Source organism: Centruroides sculpturatus, unplaced genomic scaffold (genome assembly GCF_000671375.1).
Source record: "Centruroides sculpturatus isolate CEXI.00-Female unplaced genomic scaffold, Cexi_2.0 scaffold39, whole genome shotgun sequence".
Classification (NCBI taxonomy): Eukaryota; Metazoa; Arthropoda; class Arachnida; order Scorpiones; family Buthidae; genus Centruroides; species Centruroides sculpturatus.
Genome location: NW_019384314.1, coordinates 657,407 through 675,620, shown reverse-complemented (window position 1 = coordinate 675,620; position 18,214 = coordinate 657,407). Strand labels below are relative to the sequence as shown.

General features: G+C 25.5%; 1 protein-coding gene across 3 annotated transcripts in view; it reads left to right on the top strand.

The window, feature by feature from the left end:
- Window positions 1-18,214, top strand: part of LOC111622955 (tyrosine-protein phosphatase non-receptor type 13-like) — a 126,248-nt gene that overhangs the window by 10,174 nt on the left and 97,860 nt on the right. For 2 of the 3 annotated variants that reach the window (XM_023365434.1, XM_023365441.1), the window contains exons 2-5: window positions 941-1,074; window positions 14,332-14,510; window positions 14,589-14,660; window positions 16,545-16,640. In XM_023365434.1, coding sequence (XP_023221202.1) covers window positions 942-1,074; window positions 14,332-14,510; window positions 14,589-14,660; window positions 16,545-16,640 — 480 coding nt within the window. In that variant the 5' untranslated portion in view covers window position 941. Of the gene's footprint in view, window positions 1-759; window positions 1,075-14,331; window positions 14,511-14,588; window positions 14,661-16,544; window positions 16,641-18,214 lie in introns of those variants that run through there. The other variant, XM_023365428.1, reaches the window with a different exon arrangement.

The following is an 18,214-nucleotide window of genomic DNA, read 5'->3' as shown; positions in this document are numbered from 1 at the left end:
TTCAATTTAAATCAAAATATCATCATATTGAAAATCATTTTAATAAATATCCAAATTAATAGTTATATAAGCAAATAAGTCATTTATATACAATATTGAACTTTTAGTGAATGATAATCAGTTCCATAGAACAATTGTTTCTTACTGTATTTAAAAAGAAAGATTCAGTAGTTTAAATATCGTAAAACTCAAATTGTTTAATCATTTTTAACATGGATATTCATTAAGACAATAAGCATGAAAGAATGATTAATTCTGTAAATCTGAAGGAAAATTAAAATGCTAGACTTTGAAAAATTTAGAAAATTTATTTCTATATNTTAAAGAATAAAATAGAAAAAATTTTAAAATATATATTTAAAAATTTCTTTATAGCTAGAAAATAGTTTGCAGTTATTAAAATGAACACCCTTCCAATAAATATTTGTCTCAACAAAATGTAGAATTAACTACTGCAAAATTGCTTTTAAGAAACCTTAGATGTTTGACTGTCATTCACGTATTTACCAATCAGATTTTGCATTGCTAGATAATTTAGATTCTACAGGAAATTCCTTATGACTTCAGTATTGTTAATCCTGTTTGTTAAAATCCATAGTAAATGTTGGAGTATTATGAAATTTCCTGTTTCAGAAAACATACTGAGAGAAATTATTATAGAGTGAAGTAACAATTTGATCTGTTATCTCTCTCTGAATTTATATATTTTATGATTTTGTCTTTCTACACTACATTTGAATTTTATATCAAACAAGAAAAGGAATGACATGATTTTGTTGTCATATTTTAAAAGTGTTTGCTTTAAGACATTAGTCTAATTTGTTCACTTAATTATAATGAGTAAATTAGTTTTTCAGAATAATCCATTGGGTCTCGATCTTCGAGAACCAAAATGGAAAAATCTTATGCAGAAACTTGATATGGCTTATTATCACTGTAGCATGCCAGTTTTGGAAAATGTCCATGTTACTTTATTGGAGATATTGGAGGTCAGAGGCTCATCTCTTACGGAGGCTGAATTATGGAGCGTCCTGCACCACACTGTTGAAGCTATCCAGGATTTGTTTCTGAAAGGTTAGTAAAAATATTTTATTTTTATATTGTAATAAAATTTATTCTTCCTCAAAGTAAGATAGAATATCAATTAGAGATTGAACATTATCAAAACACAATGCTATTGTGATCTGATAATTTTTTCTATGAAGTAAATTTGCTATAGAAATGAGTATTATGATCTTTTCTCAGATCTAAGTGCATTTTACAGTTACTATAAGATTAAAATCAGATAACAATGTATTAATGACTTTCAACACTTCAGTTATAAGTGAGCTGTGACATATGAGATTTTTTAATCACCTATAGTTATATTTTTCCTTTATAATGCTACACAATCTTCTATTTTCATATTTTATACAAATATGATNTGTACAAGGATAAAATAATAAAAAATAAAATACATATAAAAAAATAAAGTTTTTTTATACAATTCCATGCATTTCCTTTAATGTAAACATATGAAAAACATGATAATTTTGCTTTATTTCTCTTTATGTCAGTTAAGTATAAGTATAATTTTTACTTTTGTCTACATTTCTCTCATTTTTGAATGTAATAAATCAATATTAATCTAACTTTTAAATTATTATTGTAACATATTTCAAAAAGTCTTTTAATATTATTAATATTATGTAAATAATTCTATATAACATGTTATTTATAATTATTAATTTTATTAATTAAAATAACAAGTATAGCATTTAATAAATTGGAATAATTTTTTTTCAGCATGATATTTTAAATCAAATTGAAAAAGATATTAATATGGAAAATGAATTAATGAGTCAAAGTAGTAAGTAAAGTTTTCTCGCATTTTTATTTTTATGAATGCAAAATAAACACAAAAGATTTTTCAGGTCATCAATATGAATCATTCAAAGAGAATTTTAAACTTCAATATTATCTAATCCAGAGAAAGAGACCTTACTGAATTAGAAGTTTGCATCCCTGTACATTTATCTTTCGTGTACAAAACATATACATATTTTATAGTTAAATAGAAATATTTACTTTAAAAGAAATTTTTTATAACTAAAAATTCATAACAGCGAAATTAAACTTTTGCCATTTTGTATTTTATTAAGCAGCAGTAGAAGCCACAGAAGGTCTCTTGGTCTGATTCTTGTAGGATTCTTATCTGTGGCATAGTCATTACTTATGATCAATAAATTTTTGTAATAAAAATTTTATTTGCTTATTAACAATTATTTTCATCTTTATTATGCTGTACTGATGAATAATTTAGTTTAATTTCAGATTTATTATTTCATTTACAATCTTCTCATATATCATATACAGAAAATAAAATAGAAATGACACATTAATATGATGTAAAAAGTTATTTTTAATATTTTCTAATAATAAATTAAAATTTAAAAAAAATTCATTTGTATGCTAGGTCCTCCAGTTGATGAATTTGTTCCTGAAAGTAGAAGACCCTCCATAGAATATATTGACAAAAGTGTTATCTATGGTCATCGTTTACGTTATAATCCTATATCATCATTAACAATGTTTGTAACATCACCTGAAGAAAAAATAAATCCAAAAGAAAGATGGAAAAGAGCAGTGAGAAAAATTATATCAAAAAGAAAATGTGAGAAATTTCTGACCGATAATGATATCCCAAGTGAATGGAAAGAACATAAAGCGAAAGATTCAATTTTAAGAGTTTATGAAGAATTGACAGAACGCAGAAAAATGTTAGAATTATTAAGAATGAGTATCAATATTGGGAATTCTCTTCCTGTTAGTCAAGATACAGCACTAACAAAAGGCAAGAAAAATTATTTAAAATATGTTAATTTCATTTGCTTTAGCTTTAAGTATAGATATAGGAATTCTCTAACATTTGATTATGTGAATAAATTAGTTATTCTTTTCAGTTTCTTTGTCATAAACTGCATTTTTGTTAATTAAGATTTTTATTTTGTGATATTAAATTAATTCATAAAATATAAGTGAAATAAAACAAATTATATATAATTTTTTGAAATTTTTATAACATGTTATTTATAATTATTAATTTTATTAATTAAAATAACAAGTATAGCATTTAATAAATTGGAATAATTTTTTTTCAGCATGATATTTTAAATCAAATTGAAAAAGATATTAATATGGAAAATGAATTAATGAGTCAAAGTAGTAAGTAAAGTTTTCTCGCATTTTTATTTTTATGAATGCAAAATAAACACAAAAGATTTTTCAGGTCATCAATATGAATCATTCAAAGAGAATTTTAAACTTCAATATTATCTAATCCTTATTACTATGTCATATCAGTTATTTTGAAATTTCACTTAATTTTGCTCTTTGCAGCATATTCATTTTGAGATTTACTCACTTAGCACTTTCAAATGTTTTAGNTTCTATGATTATATATTATTATTTACATAATTATCTATAAAAATATTTCAATTTTATGCTGTACTAAAAATGAAACAAAATTCAGTCTCTTATTTATCAATTCTATCAATAAAAGAGGGATTTTTTTTAATCAAAAATGCAATATTTGGATTTAGATCAAAGTTACAAAATACACGTAAAGTATGTTTGTAAAAGTTTTGGCTCTCATATATTATAACATTATTTAAAGTAAGATATCTGTGAAATTATGCCATCAACTTGATGTGTGGAAACATCATCAGTTATAAATAATCATTTTTGACATTTTAACTATTAATTTTTTTAATACAGAAAAGGAAATTGTAAATTATGAAACAGGTAAATTATAAATATATTAATAAGGATAAACATTGTTAATCTGTTTTGGAATCTATCCAAAATTCCAAACAAACAGAAAATTATAAATAATAATACATAATAATAGTTTCATTTGTTAAAAGAAAATATTCTTTGATGAACTGAAGCATGCCATAACAATTGCAATAGAAAAATGTGTTTTAAATATATATGTGCAATTGTTGTTGTAACATTCTTTGATAAAAAAGAAACAATTTTTTTTATTCCTTAGAAAATTATTAATGGATAATTTTATGTCAGATTTTATGCAATACAAATTGTAGCAGTATCAATAATTGTTTTGTATTGTTATTAGGACAGTTTATAAATTTCTAAATATATAAAATAAAATATTACAATGATAATTTGTTTAAAAAATGTATTTAAAATTATATTTCACTAATTTATCTTGATTATATATGATGAAAAGCAAAGTAGTTGATAATAGCTTTAAAATGATGCATAATTTATTGCCTGTATGCATGATAAATTATTTTTCTTTAAAAGTAATACTTTGTAGACTCTTAAAATAAACTGTAATTAATCAGAAAATTATGCCAAACAGTGACTCATAATAACTGAATTTGAAAATTAATATTGTAAGATAGTCAAAATTTATGTCATATGCATTTTTGGCTCTGTTATTGATGTTGAAAATCTATTTAAATATAAACATAATAAATTGTTATTTGTTGAATAATAAAATTATCCAAATTTTTAATGTTTTAAAAATTCTTTCTTGATATTAATTTTGTGCATTAATCAAAATTTTCTTTTTTAAATATATCTATATATATAAAGCTGAAAAACCAGATTCCTTCTTTCTGTCACTGTATGCCAAAAATGGCCACTAGGGGCACCCCTAGCTATTATTTAAATTAACAATAAATTCAGTATATTATTATTTGTATTTGTAATAGAAATTTATTAATAATAATTATTTTATTATTATTTATACCACGGAATGACACTGCTGCTGCTATAACACCCACTAGGGGGTGTCCCAGGCTACTAGAATAGAAGGATTAGAAGTATGAAATAATCTAATAATCTTAATCTTTGTTGTTGTTGTTAAGTTAATCAAGTCTTAATCATCTGCTGGTTATTTTTGTAATTTTAAAATTATAACTTTTCAATACAGTACTTTCATAATTTTTAAATGAAGATTTTAATGAAACTGTTTAAAAATGAATACCGGTATTTACTCGCATATAGGACGAGGTATGACTTTAAAGATCAAAATAAAGAAAATTAGATTCCTTTTAAACAATTCTAATTTTATTTCCTTTAATCACAAGTAAAGTATCAAATGAATATAAATGCACCATTGTCCCACAAAAATTACTGGCATTTTAACTTTAAGGAAAAATCTTGTAAAATCGACAACATAATTTGTTCATGCTGGACAATCGGGAACATTTTTTTGCCAGTTCTTAACAGTCAAATCCACTCTCTGTTGATTACACTTATGAGTTTCTCCAAATTCTGATTTCTGAATAATCATTCGTTTTCATGTGGGAATGGATTAAAACTTATATCATGCTCCCGTGTGATTTTGGAATTTTAATCTGGAATTCAATTCAAAAGCTTTGCTTTTCCTATTGCTATTCATCTTTACTCCTGACAATATACAAGAACAATTCAAACAACCCAGATAAATTACTTTTGTTTTTAAATATAAGAGGGTAAGCATCTGGTAAAAGATGTGAATACATAGTTCACAAAAATTATTTGCAAAAATGCAAAGAATCTTTCATTATTGNTATTTATAATTATTAATTTTATTAATTAAAATAACAAGTATAGCATTTAATAAATTGGAATAATTTTTTTTCAGCATGATATTTTAAATCAAATTGAAAAAGATATTAATATGGAAAATGAATTAATGAGTCAAAGTAGTAAGTAAAGTTTTCTCGCATTTTTATTTTTATGAATGCAAAATAAACACAAAAGATTTTTCAGGTCATCAATATGAATCATTCAAAGAGAATTTTAAACTTCAATATTATCTAATCCAGAGAAAGAGACCTTACTGAATTAGAAGTTTGCATCCCTGTACATTTATCTTTCGTGTACAAAACATATACATATTTTATAGTTAAATAGAAATATTTACTTTAAAAGAAATTTTTTATAACTAAAAATTCATAACAGCGAAATTAAACTTTTGCCATTTTGTATTTTATTAAGCAGCAGTAGAAGCCACAGAAGGTCTCTTGGTCTGATTCTTGTAGGATTCTTATCTGTGGCATAGTCATTACTTATGATCAATAAATTTTTGTAATAAAAATTTTATTTGCTTATTAACAATTATTTTCATCTTTATTATGCTGTACTGATGAATAATTTAGTTTAATTTCAGATTTATTATTTCATTTACAATCTTCTCATATATCATATACAGAAAATAAAATAGAAATGACACATTAATATGATGTAAAAAGTTATTTTTAATATTTTCTAATAATAAATTAAAATTTAAAAAAAATTCATTTGTATGCTAGGTCCTCCAGTTGATGAATTTGTTCCTGAAAGTAGAAGACCCTCCATAGAATATATTGACAAAAGTGTTATCTATGGTCATCGTTTACGTTATAATCCTATATCATCATTAACAATGTTTGTAACATCACCTGAAGAAAAAATAAATCCAAAAGAAAGATGGAAAAGAGCAGTGAGAAAAATTATATCAAAAAGAAAATGTGAGAAATTTCTGACCGATAATGATATCCCAAGTGAATGGAAAGAACATAAAGCGAAAGATTCAATTTTAAGAGTTTATGAAGAATTGACAGAACGCAGAAAAATGTTAGAATTATTAAGAATGAGTATCAATATTGGGAATTCTCTTCCTGTTAGTCAAGATACAGCACTAACAAAAGGCAAGAAAAATTATTTAAAATATGTTAATTTCATTTGCTTTAGCTTTAAGTATAGATATAGGAATTCTCTAACATTTGATTATGTGAATAAATTAGGCATTCTTTTCAGTTTCTTTGTCATAAACTGCATTTTTGTTAATTAAGATTTTTATTTTGTGATATTAAATTAATTCATAAAATATAAGTGAAATAAAACAAATTATATATAATTTTTTGAAATTTTTATTATGAAAATAAATAATTTTTTAATAGAATTGAAAAATGATTGCTATTGCTGAGAATAACAGTGAAAGGATTTTATTTAGTAGTTTTTTTTATTTCTGTCATTTATTAAATGTTTATTTAATGCATCGTTGTAACTATTTATTTTGATAAATAATAATAATTGAAATCTCTTAATTAACAATTTTTATTGGTAAATACACATATCAGTATTTTTTTTTCTTCTTGAATTTATTGACAAAATTTGTTTCCAAATTTATTTATAGCATTTGACTATAGTAAAAGTAATTTAAACATATTTCGTAAGTTGTATTGAATATTTAATATATTTTAGGTTTGAAACCAAAAACATTGGCTGAATTAGTGATGTTACTACAATGCCCAAAGAAGCAATCATCTTTACTGAGAAGTAGCTCTAGAGGTACCAAAGCAAAAAGTGCTACTATTAATAGCTCATCAGCAAGTCTTAGGTATTTANGATAATTAGTGATATTGCCGATAGATGCAAAGATGGTGAGTGTATTCAAACTAGGGTTTCTCATTTTCAGGTCCTTCCCTTGACTTAGGATTTCGAGGAAAAAGTGATCAGTTTTCTGCGATATAATCGATTATTTTTAAGATGTAATTTAAAGTTTGCAAAATAGTTATAATAGAATAATGAAAAATGTCAAATTTATTACTATTTTTATCATTTATCTGAAAGTTAGAACTATTTAATGAATGTTTAATTGCAGGTATGTTTCAGAAAAGATATAAACATTTGCAATGTCTCAGATGACTTTTTTAAAGTTGATTGATTTTGTTCATTTTATGGTGTGTGAAGAAAACACTGAAATGTTTTCTTCTCATTCAGTAATACAACTCCAAATATTGTAAAAAGTAAAATAAGGTCTTCTTTCAGAAATCTTGAAGTTTAATTTATTAAATACTTTAAGGAACATGTGAAGGTGAAGACAAGTTGTTAAGTATTTTAAGGAGATCGTCAAAAGTACTTAATATATTAAACTTTAAGACTTTTGGAAGAATTTTTACTTCCAAAATCTTCTTTATAGAAAAGAACTGTATTTTATTTTCATCCTATATTTTCTTTTATTTAAAATTGTCATATGAAAAATACGACAGAAGACACTTTCATAATCACAAATTTTGTCTTTACAAAAGTGATATTAAGATTACAACACTTAATGATAAATAAAAACACAAATGATAAACAAGCATTATATTTATCATTTATTAATATACTTTCATGTACTGTTTAATAACAATAACAACAACAATAATAATATTTTCATACAAGAATAGGTCATAAATGCAAGAAACTATGGAAAATGCATTTTAATATGGGAAATGCATAACACTCACAGATAACTCTTGTAGGAAATGGAATATTATGCACAAGACTATACAACACATCATGTCAGGTTGCACACATATAATATAAACTAGCTAGTTATCCAAATAGCAAATACATCAAAAGCTTGCATACAAACACAATTTACTATGCATTCAGGAACCATACTAAAAATATACACCTCAGATCATTATTGAAAACAATATATGCAAAATATATTGGGTTGTTCGGAAAGTAAGTTCATTTTTTTCCGTGGAAAAATTGCAATATTCTTATAATAAATAAATATTTTATTGAATTATATGTTGACCATTTTGGTCAAATACCTGTTGTCATCGTTTCTGGTAGTAGCATGATTTCACATTCATAAAAGTTTTGATCGTTGCTTACAAAAAACTGATCCAAGTGATTTTTGACATTGTCATTTCAAGTAAATGTCTTACAGTTAAAAAAAATTGTATAGACCAGAACAAGTAATAATCCGAGTGTGCTCGATCTGGCGAATATGGTTGGTGTGATAGCATGTCCCATCTAAGTTATAACAGTTTCTGACGCTACCAAACTTGTGTGAAATTTGACATTATTGTGGTAAAACACGACACCTGTTTTTTTTTAATCAATTCTGGCAGGCTTTTTCTGTTTGATGATATTACGTAATTTGTTTACTCGAATGCAGTACACTTTCGAATCAATTGTTAAATTGTCTAGTAAAATCTCCAAAAAAAAAAAAAATTTCCTTAAAATCCCACCAAAGAGAGCATCTCTCTTTAAGAACATGTGGAACCCATATATCAAGCTTTGAAATGAAACCAATTTGTTTCAAGTAATCATAAACAGTTTCATTTGACAGATTTAATCTCTTAGTGATTTTACGTGTTGTTATTGGGCAGTTTGCTTCAATCAGTACCTTTATTTTGTTTTCATTGGCTTCAACTGGCCATCCAGAATGTGGTGCATCTTCAATATTGAAATTGCCAGAACAAAATTTTGTAAACCAGTTTTGGCACCATCATTCTGTCAATACATCTTCTCTATACACGTCACACAATTTTTTTCTCACTTGAACAGCATTCTTACCTTTTCGGTAATAAAAGAGCAAAATATGCCAAAAATGCTGCTTTTGTTCTTCCATATTTGATGGTACACAAAAAATAAACAATTGCACAAAATTTTTTACAAATAAGCTTTAAAATGCTAGCCGTCAAAATATAAATATAATACAGTTTAGAATGAAAATGGTGGGAAAAGTATGACTAATCTGTCTAGTGGTAAAAAAAAATGAAATTACTTTCCAAACAAACTAATAGATAACTTTTTTACAAAATATATACAGAAAGTTTTCCATAACATTATCTTTCTCTATAGTTATGTATTTCCGAGACCGTGTCTTTTTTTATTTGTTTTTTTCTTCACTACTAGGTGCATTAATAGACACAAGGCATTTTACATGTTCTTTATTAATCTTCCATAGGCCGATAGGCTTCCATTATCTTTCTCATGAATCATAATCTTAAAATTCTGACATTTTGAAAATTCTTTACAGCATAAAAATAAATGCAGAAAATATTGATTCCATTCAGTCTGTATTAATGTTATTTCACAAACAGTATAATAGTAAAAATCTAAAGATTTCATCCTTGTTGATGTGTATTTACTCATATTTTAAGTTACTCTTAATTGAATATTAAATTTAAGTTTTTTTTAATAAGCATTAATATTTAAAATAGATAGTTTATTATTTTATCTGGTTATTTTTTAATTTATAATTAATAAGTAATTTTATATTTAAAATTGTCATATGAAAAATACGACAGAAGACACTTTCATAATCACAAATTTTGTCACAATTATCATAAATTTCACATTGATTAAGATCATTTATTTTTCTTACTTATTTTGGACTTTATTTAATTATTAATAACCTTGAAAAGTAACATTTTATCTTATTTTAAAAACTATAAATTCTTTTTCTGTTTCATACATTCAAACTATAATTATAATTACTATTAGCTACATAGTAACTGCAAAATTAAATATAATAATTATTTGTATTGTGGGGTTGTATCAAAAAGCTTTGATTTTTATTTTTTTGACAATGTACAAAAGAAATAATGCCAAAAGAAACACAAACAAATGAAAGAGGCTATAATTTGCTATTTTTCAACATATGATTTATTAACATTAACACATTTGTCTCATTGCTTTACACAACTTTGAAATGCTGTCTTAAAAAAATGTGGTTTCTTGTTAGTGAAGCCAATGCAGCACCTCAGTCTGAACCTCCTGATCATTGTGAAATCTCCTCCCGGTAAGCACTCTTCATTGGCCCAAAAAGACAATAATTGGAGAGGTGAGATCAGGGCTGTAAGTTGAATAATCCAGAACCTCCCATCCAAAAAATGCCAACTTTCAGACACATGCAAGCCACATGTGGGTTACCATTGTTGTGGGGCAAAAGAATGACACGTTCTTCCAGCTCAGGCTTTTTTCTCCAAATAGCTTGATGTAAAAGTTTTACAATACAAATTTAAGTTGATTGTCTCACTCCATCAACAGAACTCTGAGAACACGATTAATTGAACATCCCAGAAAGAACACAGTCAAGGAACACCTAAGGGTCATTTCTTTGTCTTTTTTGAATCAGGAGATGCGGTATGCTTCCACACCATGCTGTCCTTGAATTCAGACATAAGGTGGTACATCCAGCATTCATTATGTCAAAATGTTTTGTTTAGCTGTCTCTGCCGCTTGGGCTATCTTATCAAGTGCAGTTAGCTGTATGATTGCCTCTATGCTCTTTCTTGCCTCTCTCATTGGGTTGCAATTTCAAAAAATTGTAGACCTTTAAACCCCTACTGTTGTCCATCTGTTTGTCTGTTCTTTCTTAATCTGCAGAACAAGTTAGATAGATAAAAGTCAAGACCAGATGTGGAGCTTAGGGCAGGAGACCTCAATTAAATATATACAAACTTCTGGTGCAAACCAAAAGTCATGTTATTTCAATTCAAAAATTTTTCCCTGAAAGGAGTTAGTTAGATTACCAGCATGACTCTATTGCTANGAGAGGTTTTAATACTTAAAAATTAAATAAATTTAATAATAACTAAATATGAATTTTTATGCATTTAATACATAATAAAAGTAATAAAAAATACATTTAAAAATTGATTTAAGTTATCCAACAACATTTTTATTACTATGTCATATCAGTTATTTTGAAATTTCACTTAATTTTGCTCTTTGCAGCATATTCATTTTGAGATTTACTCACTTAGCACTTTCAAATGTTTTAGTTCATCATCAGAGCATTCTGTTTCCTTCAAATATTTGAAATTTAATTTTTATTCAATAGAATATTTGGGATGTTTTTCTTTCATTCAGTATCTATCTTGTTCCAGCTCAAGATAGATATTGAACCGTGTGCTCTGAAGATGAACCAAAAAGTTGAACATGCTAAGTAAATAAATCCTGAAGTTAGGGATTGCTTAAAGGCAGAAGTGAAATATATATCAACCAAAATTTTTAATAAAATTCATATTAACAGAAAAAGTGAAACATTAAATTTAATTAATTTTCTCCGATCAGCGAATGTGAGATCCGGAATTTTATTAATCTAAAAATTTAATTATTTCAACTTTTGTTATATAACGGATTGAAAGAAAAAACGATCTTAGCTGGGAATGTGTAAACCTTCCTTTCATAACTGTCAACATTTTATTGTTCTCACACAACTTGCAGCTCGACTTGCACAAAAATTTATAGTTAGCATCCAAATTTCGTCAGTTATTTTGGGTCCCGGGAACACCTATAACCTTTATCTCCTATAATAACCGATTACGTGACTGATTTTCCCAGCAAAAAGCTATAAAAGATTCTTTCTACCCCCTCTTGGGGGAGTCTCTTAATGAAAGTCGGACCAATGTCATCGAATACCGTCTAGTACAATCTCCGTACCCGCCAAACATTCTGAACCTCCCACATCGAATACCATCCGATAGTCACAAACTTTTATATTTGTACCAATTTGGATTACCCTAAAAACACCACTTATTGGATTTTTAATGTGATTAATGAACTTGAATCTTCGTGGAAACCTACAAAGAGGTATGAAAATCCATATGAACTCTCTCTCAAGCTCTTAGGCGTGTTTAGCGTCGAGATTCTTATGTGTAAATTTTGTCGATCTTGTCTATTTTAAATAAACTTGTTTTGTTTGTTAAATGGTAGACTCCTTTACTCGTATACTGCCTACATCTTATCTTCAACCCCATGTACTCTCCCTCCACTCGACTGACATAGGTCAAAAAGCCCTGACCATCAGGACCATTATTGTAACATAGCCATCTTGACAAGTGAAGGAAAGGGAAGTGCGACCGTCCCCGACCTCTCTGGCAGTTCACATCAGTATGACTTGCTAAATGTAGGATTTTTGCTACATCGTTTTATAAAGTGAAATAATGATTTGGTAAATAATTTCAAATAATGTATTGTAGTGAATTGTGATTTTCAAATATAAATATAAACATCTACAATAAAACCCAATGCATTGCAATGACACACCAACAATTGCCATTTTCAAATATTTTACATAGTTCAACTGATGAAAGAAGATAAAGTTCAAATATGTGTTATATCTTTATGAAAATGTTGCTACAAGATTATGCAAATCAGTCATGGAGTTTACAGTCCAAGCAAGTTTAAGCTTTCTTCATGCTTTTCAGTCCAACATTGGAAGTACATACCAAGTTGGTACCCATCAAAAATGACAACAACAATACATCACATAAAGAGAGAATACTTTACCACGGATTAGTTTTACAGCATGGTATGTCCATTGCCATATTCAAATGCCTGCCATGGCAAAACAATATAAAGAATTTGTATCGAAAAAACGAGAGAGAGAGTGGAGCATTGGTTTATAAAACCAATTTCAATATATTGGGAACATTCTGATACATCTCACCACTGATGGAATCAATAAATAGTAAAGAAAGATGCATTATAACTTCTTGCATGTTTTAATATAAAATTGATTAAGATTAACTTGAAATAAAAGCAAATTTAATTATAAAATTAATACATGTTTACAATGAATAATTTATCTAAATTCTCTACAGATCAGAAATGAATGATATTTAGATGTATTCAAATTGATGTTTCATTTTAAAAAAAAACTTTATATTAAATTATTTGCAAATACTAATTTTTAAACATTTTTAGTGATTATATTTTGTTTTTTTTTTCTTGTCATTGAAAATGTTGACATTAGCAAAATGAATTATGATTTTGAATATGAGACAGTAAAAAATAAGAATAGTAATGCAGAAAACTTTTATTAATTCAAATTTAATAGCTTGTACTATCATTTTCCATAGTTACCAACAATATATTACATACATTAGGTCAAAATTTTGATAATTTTAGATAATAGAAACAAAAATGCATTACAAATGATATTTATCATGTAAATATGAGAAAGGTGTTTTGACCAAATGACTTAGTTGACCTTGCTGACCACACCCTTATTGTTTATTTTCCCCCTTTTAATCCTGAAATGTTAATCATTGTCCTAGCATTCTAATATCATTTTACAAGGCTTTCACTTTGTTTTAATAAAACTTGATAAATAACTTTTACAGAATTTTATTACATTTTTATGTTTAATTTTTTTGACTTAATAAATATGATTTGTTTTTCGTCTCCTTAGTTATAAAATGTTGTACTGCCTCCTAACTTTTTATTATTTCATTTGACATTTTAAATAATTTGAAGGTTTTCAGATCTCTTAAAATTCAAAGTAATGAGTTCATTTCATGAAGAAAGCATACACACACTACTTTAAATCTTTATAATCATATTCTTCTTCAAGTTGATAATATTTCTATTATTTTATTAATTTCTTAATGAAATATTATTAAGTAGTTTTATAAATAATTAAAAATAAAGTTTATTGAATGTAAATTCATAAATTTGAGTAAATTTCACTTATTTAACAATAATTTAATTTGTATTTTTACTTCAGTTTTTTAACATCTTGAAATTTAAACAATGATATTTATACTTTTTAAATAGGTTGTGCTCATAAAGATGGTATTCCTCAACAATTAGTAACTTTAAATAGCTTAAATTGTACAGCTATGGGAAGAGTATTACTGAGTAGTTGCAGTATACAGAATGTTCAAGGGACACCATACTGGTGTAATGACATGCAAAATGTTGGTGCAGCTGCTACAGATTTAGACATTGAAATGGTAAGAGATAAATTTCCTTCTAATTATGCCATTAATAATTTTTTAAATAAAAAAATGCTTTGAACTTTCATTCAACAGATGTACGTGTACACTTTAGGTCAAACATTGCATTTAGCATCTGAATATGTTCAGCAAGAATCTCAGTTGTCTGTGAGTATAAATAAAAATATTTTTAATACCTGCTTATCATGAATAAGTAAACTGAAATTCCATTAATGTGATATTAGAAAAATTTCATATAAAAATAATTTATATGATGGTTATATAAATAAGTAAATTATTGATAACTCTAAAATCTTAATTCACATTTCATGATAAAATTACAAAAAAATATTACAGAAAATTGTCAGATATTGATTGATTGAAGATAAAAGTGTAACTGAAAAATGATGGATTGTAATCTTATCCTGAACAATTTTAGTCTTTGTGTGGCAATATGCAGGAATTTTTTTATAACAATTGAAAATAAATATGCAACATATAAAAGAATACTACTAAATTATTGATCTTAATAAATACTTTGGTACATTTATTTTTATTTAGTATAAAAAGTTGATTGTCATTTTATTTAAGATGTTGGCATTTTGATATATATCTTCATTAGATGTTACAAATATATGTTATTCTTTACACAATTTTTTATTACATACATGAAATAACATAAACACCTACTAAGATCTAATAGTAAAATAAATATGTAGTGACATTAGATAACAAAAACTAGTATCATAAAACAAAACTAAAAATAGAATTGATATCATAAATCAATTAGCAGTATATGGTATAATATATGAAAGTATTTGAAATAATTGTTTTATATTTTCAACATTATTATTATTATTATTATTATTATTAAATGCTAATGTGAGATTGATTTATAGCTATTTTTTAATTGAACTAGCAAACGTATGCAAATTTCATTAAAAAATTTGTCAAAATGCTTTTAATAATAATTTATATTAATATTTTAATTTCACTATTTTATTATTAAATATTTATCTTTAATATTTACAGTAAAAGCTTAGTGTAACTATCATTTGAAGACAATAAAGTTCTAAATTAGCAAAAATTTAATTTAAGAATGATTCTAAAACACTAAACTGTACTTTAGAAATCATGTTTCAAAGTCAAGCTAATATTAGATTTAAAAAATGCATTCAAATACTACAGTTTTTGATACAGTTCTAAATACTTAAAAAAAATTATTAAAGTTTTATTATTTAATTGAATAGAATTAATTTAAACAATTTTTATGAAGGACAGATGTAAAAATGTAAACAAAAACCATTGCTGGAATTAAAAGTTTTATATTGTTACATCTGGCTTTCATAACAACAAAGTTCTGTTTTGTATCCCTGATGATGATCATTGAAACTTTACAACACTCGGATGTTTCGTGTTTCTGTTGTTTTTTCTCCATTAAGGCACTGGATTTTTATTTAATTTGTAGAAGTTTTTTGAGTATAATTTTATTACATAAATTTTACTATTTCAAATATAAAGAATTTTTAATATATTTGGATACTTTTTGTATGTTTATCTTATTTGACCTGCATTCTAAATTGTGTTATTGTAAGGGAAACAAAATTCAGTTTGTTAAACTTATCAATTTAATTAAATTACATACAAGGAAGATTTTATTTCTATATATTTATTTTTTTTATAAATAATTTAATATTAAAATTTAAAATATTTTTATGAGATTACATTATATTATTTAGTTGTTTGTTACAAAAATACGGAAACTAAAATGTTATATTTGAGAAAAATAACATTTTTTTAATTGTTTCACTTTGAGAAGTAATAATAAATGGCAAGTGATAAAAAATGTTCTTTATTTGATTCTGTATAGAAATTCATATTGACAAAGAAAAAAAAATTTTCTTTGTCAATATGAATTTCTATACAGAATCACATAAAGAATTTTATGAATTTTAACTTTTCCATATTTCTAAATACTTCCAAATATTTAAGATATGTGATATATCATTTTCAGAAATTATTTACATAATTATTGTTTTTTTATTTTTACAGTATCATTCAAATCTTTCATCTGTTTTGATCTCAACAGTACAAGCAATGAAACATTCCAATATTAATTTAAGAATGAAATTATCTGATATCATGGAAGTGAGTAATCAGAAAAAATTAATTATTTATGTCTTTATTTAAATTGTTTATTGCAATTTATTAAGATATTTAATTTTAAATTTTATTACTTTATTATATTAATCGTGGTGTTGATGATGGAAAGTAACAATTTTATGTATTGTTGGAATTTAGAAATTATTTTATCCATATCAAACATAAATAAAGCATTTTTTTTTTTTTTATAATTTTCAAATTTTGATGATTTAAGACAATTTTATTTCTTTGCTTATTTTAGATATTTACTGTTATATGAGTATAAACTTCAAAGAATGTTCTTAAAATAAATATTAATATTAACTATGGTTAATTTTAATATTAATTGATATTTTTAAATATTATACTTTGACAAATGTAAGTACACTAAAGATAAAACATGTTTTTTAGTCAATAGTGCTTATCTTTCAGCACATTATATATATATATATAACATTTTTGCCTGAACAACATAAGCAAATTTGAGAAAACAATTTTGAACAATTTTTTGCTTAAAAAATTTTACAAAAGTGATATTAAGATTACAACACTTAATGATAAATAAAAACACAAATGATAAACAAGCATTATATTTATCATTTATTAATATACTTTCATGTACTGTTTAATAACAATAACAACAACAATAATAATATTTTCATACAAGAATAGGTCATAAATGCAAGAAACTATGGAAAATGCATTTTAATATGGGAAATGCATAACACTCACAGATAACTCTTGTAGGAAATGGAATATTATGCACAAGACTATACAACACATCATGTCAGGTTGCACACATATAATATAAACTAGCTAGTTATCCAAATAGCAAATACATCAAAAGCTTGCATACAAACACAATTTACTATGCATTCAGGAACCATACTAAAAATATACACCTCAGATCATTATTGAAAACAATATATGCAAAATATATTGGGTTGTTCGGAAAGTAAGTTCATTTTTTTCCGTGGAAAAATTGCAATATTCTTATAATAAATAAATATTTTATTGAATTATATGTTGACCATTTTGGTCAAATACCTGTTGTCATCGTTTCTGGTAGTAGCACGATTTCACAGTCATAAAAGTTTTGATCGTTGCTTACAAAAAACCGATCCAAGTGATTTTTGACATTGTCATTTCAAGTAAATGTCTTACAGTTAAAAAAAATTGTATAGACCAGAACAAGTAATAATCCGAGTGTGCTCGATCTGGCGAATATGGTTGGTGTGATAGCATGTCCCATCTAAGTTATAACAGTTTCTGACGCTACCAAACTTGTGTGAAATTTGACATTATTGTGGTAAAACACGACACCTGTTTTTTTTTAATCAATTCTGGCAGGCTTTTTCTGTTTGATGATATTACGTAATTTGTTTACTCGAATGCAGTACACTTTCGAATCAATTGTTAAATTGTCTGGTAAAAGCTCCAAAAAAAATTTCCTTAATATCCCACCAAATAGAGCATTTCTCTTTAAGAACTCGTGGAATTCATATATCGAGCTTTGAAACGAAACCAATTTGTTTCAAGTACTCATAAACAGTTCAATTTGACAAATTTAATCTCTTAGT